General features: G+C 45.8%; 1 protein-coding gene across 1 annotated transcript; it reads right to left on the minus strand.

Moving 5' to 3' along the window:
• Positions 1–922: 922 nt before the first annotated feature.
• On the minus strand, positions 923–2480 carry SERLADRAFT_409049 (uncharacterized protein; the record flags this gene model as incomplete). The annotated part of the gene is made up of 7 exons (XM_007319477.1): positions 923–1075; positions 1255–1350; positions 1539–1624; positions 1721–1814; positions 1884–1959; positions 2070–2104; positions 2322–2480. 7 exons carry the CDS (start codon positions 2478–2480, stop codon positions 923–925), a joined length of 699 nt encoding a protein of 232 aa, XP_007319539.1.
• Positions 2481–3140: the final 660 nt, after the last annotated feature.

Below are 3140 nucleotides of genomic sequence, written 5' to 3' on the forward strand. Positions count from 1 at the left end.
GTGTCAAAGCGACGTGTACAAACCTTGATCAATTTCCTTGTCGCAAACAACATTTGGTATAAAATTGCTGGTGTGTCTTTCAACGCAGACAACCTTGCTGACTTGTATCCTGAGAGTGCGCAACATGTTGACGAGGCGGTTCCTGTAGCAGTCGAGATTTGTCACTTACAGTCTGACTATGGAAGTCTTGCGGCCACCTTTGATTACACTGATCAAAGAGATATTGAATCTGCTCTGCAACGTGATGCCCACCTTGATACTTTGCTAATGGACACTGTTGGATATGCGGCGGGGGACTATACTCCTAAAGACTACAAGCTAATGAAAGCACAGTCATTATCACGAGTACTTGACAGCGGAAATTTTCTGAAAATGCAATCAGGTTCCCAGTTCATCAATGACAGAGACCCGGGATTAATGAGTTACCTATTTCCTCACTTGGATCCCTGGGGAATAGGAGGCTTCAACAAACCGAATTGCCATCCTGATCAGCGAATATCATTTGAGAGGCAGGTGCAGAACTTGCTGAAACAACATGACTCACTGTTCCAGAAAGATCCTCGCTTTGCATATGTGTGTTGGAACATTCTGCAGAAAAGGGAGGTTAGTAAGAACACATTGTTCACTGTTAGCTCTTGTGAGCGTGATACAATTGTGCAGGAAATGAAGTCTCTTGCACCTGAACTGACTAATATGATATCTTCTTGGGAACGTGATCCTGGTGCCAAACCATCAAATCAGCAACAGAAATGCGCATTAAAACTGTTAAACCGATTGAAGTTCGCCACGAAGGAACTGAAAGGGAGCTTCGGATACAAACTGTGCAGGCAAAATGAGATTCGTGCACTTATTAAGAAATTTGGAACCCCTACTTTATTTGTCACTTTAAATCCTGCCAATTTGTACAATCCGCTACTGGGTGTCATTGCAGGTCTGACAGCTGATTGTTGGCGTTTGAGCGTGGCGTTTTTGTCGCAAACAACCCTGGTCCCGCTGCTGAGTTCTTTGACACTATGATTAAGTCATTCCTTGATATTGTGGTCCGTTGGCAAAGAGGTCCTGGATTGTTTGGGCACTGTATTGTGCATTATGATATGGTCAAAGTGCAAGGACGTGGCACGTTGCATTGTCACATGCTCTTGTGGACGAAAGGCAATCTGAATCCGCAAGTCCTCCATGATTGCATGACTGCGCATGATGAATTCAAGCAATCAATGTTTCAATGGCTAGAAAACTTGATATTTTGCTACTTACCTGGTGACACCCACTTGGCTGTAGATACTGATGCTGCGCCATTGCGGAAACCTCGCCGCGACCCACACAAACCTGACCCTTGATTAACCATGAGTCCTATTTGTGCCGAAATGACAGATGACGACTTTACATTAGCCTTTCAAGATACTGTGCGACAACTCGCCATTGATTGCAATTAGCACAAGCACACCAATACCTGTTGGAAGCATCTGAAACCTAGTTAGCCGAAGGAAGATCAGAACTGCCGCATACGCATGAACGGCTCTACACGAGCAATGACTGACCTTGATCCTGAAACGCAATCCATCTTGTTGAAGCGTCTTCACCCATGGATCAACAACTTCAATGACCTCATCCTTTTCCTGTTTTGCTGCAATATGGATATCAAATTTATTGGATCTGGGGAACCAGCCAAAGCGTTAGTATATTATGTGACTGACTATATCACTAAATCTCAGCTGCCTACCCATGTTGGCCTCGCTGCTGTGTTGTATGCTATTTGGCAAAATGATGTGAAGTTTGAAGGACTCGTGGGCTCGTCCTTGGCAGTGAACAGAAGCCTATTCACAAAAACAATAAACACTATTATGGCCAGACAAGAGGTTTCCCACACACAAGTGATGAGTTACCTTGTGGGGGGCGGGGATTATTACTGCAGTCATTCGTTTTGGTCTCTTAAATGGCAAAATTTTGACAGGTGGATTACTGCATCACCGAACATTGTCGGCACCCACACCGACAACACACCTGTTGACACAGAGATTGATGTAAATATCGACCCAAACCAACTGTTCCCCCTGCTAATGATCACTTACAGGCGGAGGAAAGTGGCGCTGATCTTGGTGACCTGCTAGGAGGAAAATCTGGACATTTCAGATCTATTGGATGAGCTGAACTTGACGTTTGGGGATGGTGAGGCAAATGTGAGGCAACAATGTCCAATGACATCCTTGATTATACATTACACCCTACTACAGAACCTTTTTGCTCCATGTCATTGTGGGAGTTCACAGAGATAACCACCAAAACAACTAAGGAGAGCGACAATTGACGCCTTGCAGGCTTACAAGACACAAATCTACCACGTCCTGGCCGTCGAGCAAATGATAGGGGTTACTTTCAGCCTTCACACCCGCAAGCTCAATCTCACTTGTTGAGAGTGCGAGACATTCCCATAATTCCTGTCCTGCTGGGGCATAGACTGCCGAGGCCTGACAGCGGAGCATCTGAACTGGAAGAATGGTCCTGTGCGATGCTTATCCTGTTCAAGCCATGGTTCACTGCGCTGGACTTAAATCCTATAAATCAGTCTTGGGAGGAAATGTACGCCGCCCACAATTTTCCCTCGACCTTGCAACATGTTATCAAAAATATCCATGTCGAGGATCAATGTCGCAATGCGCGAGACAGGCATGAGAACGATAGACGGCATCAACAGACAACTTTATTACATGAACAGTTACCTGACATAAGGTCAGCAGCCAACCTTGGTGCAATTGCAGATGAACTGGAGGACATGGAAGGACAGTTAGATGACCCTGGTGATTACAATACAGGCGGACATTGCTCCCCTGATAACAGCGATGCTGATCCTGTCATCTTCGCTGCGGAGCGCTCTGGCATCCTTGACAGTATACCAAATTTTCGACCCCCAACGTATGGAGATGCTTTGCCAATAACCGATCATGACAAGCCCGTTATAGAAATGCACGCAAACTTGATGAAAGTCCTCAGGAGCCGGAACAGACCGAGGACTTCTGCGCTCGTAGACCATGATATTCCGCCCTCCCAGTTTCGTCATGGTGCAGTGAATGCTCCTAGCCGCATTGAAGTTTCAGCATTACAAAGGGAAAGTGATCGTAACAACCCAAACTTGACTTCACCAG

This window comes from Serpula lacrymans, assembly GCF_000218685.1.
Source record: "Serpula lacrymans var. lacrymans S7.9 unplaced genomic scaffold SERLAscaffold_8, whole genome shotgun sequence".
Classification (NCBI taxonomy): Eukaryota; Fungi; Basidiomycota; class Agaricomycetes; order Boletales; family Serpulaceae; genus Serpula; species Serpula lacrymans.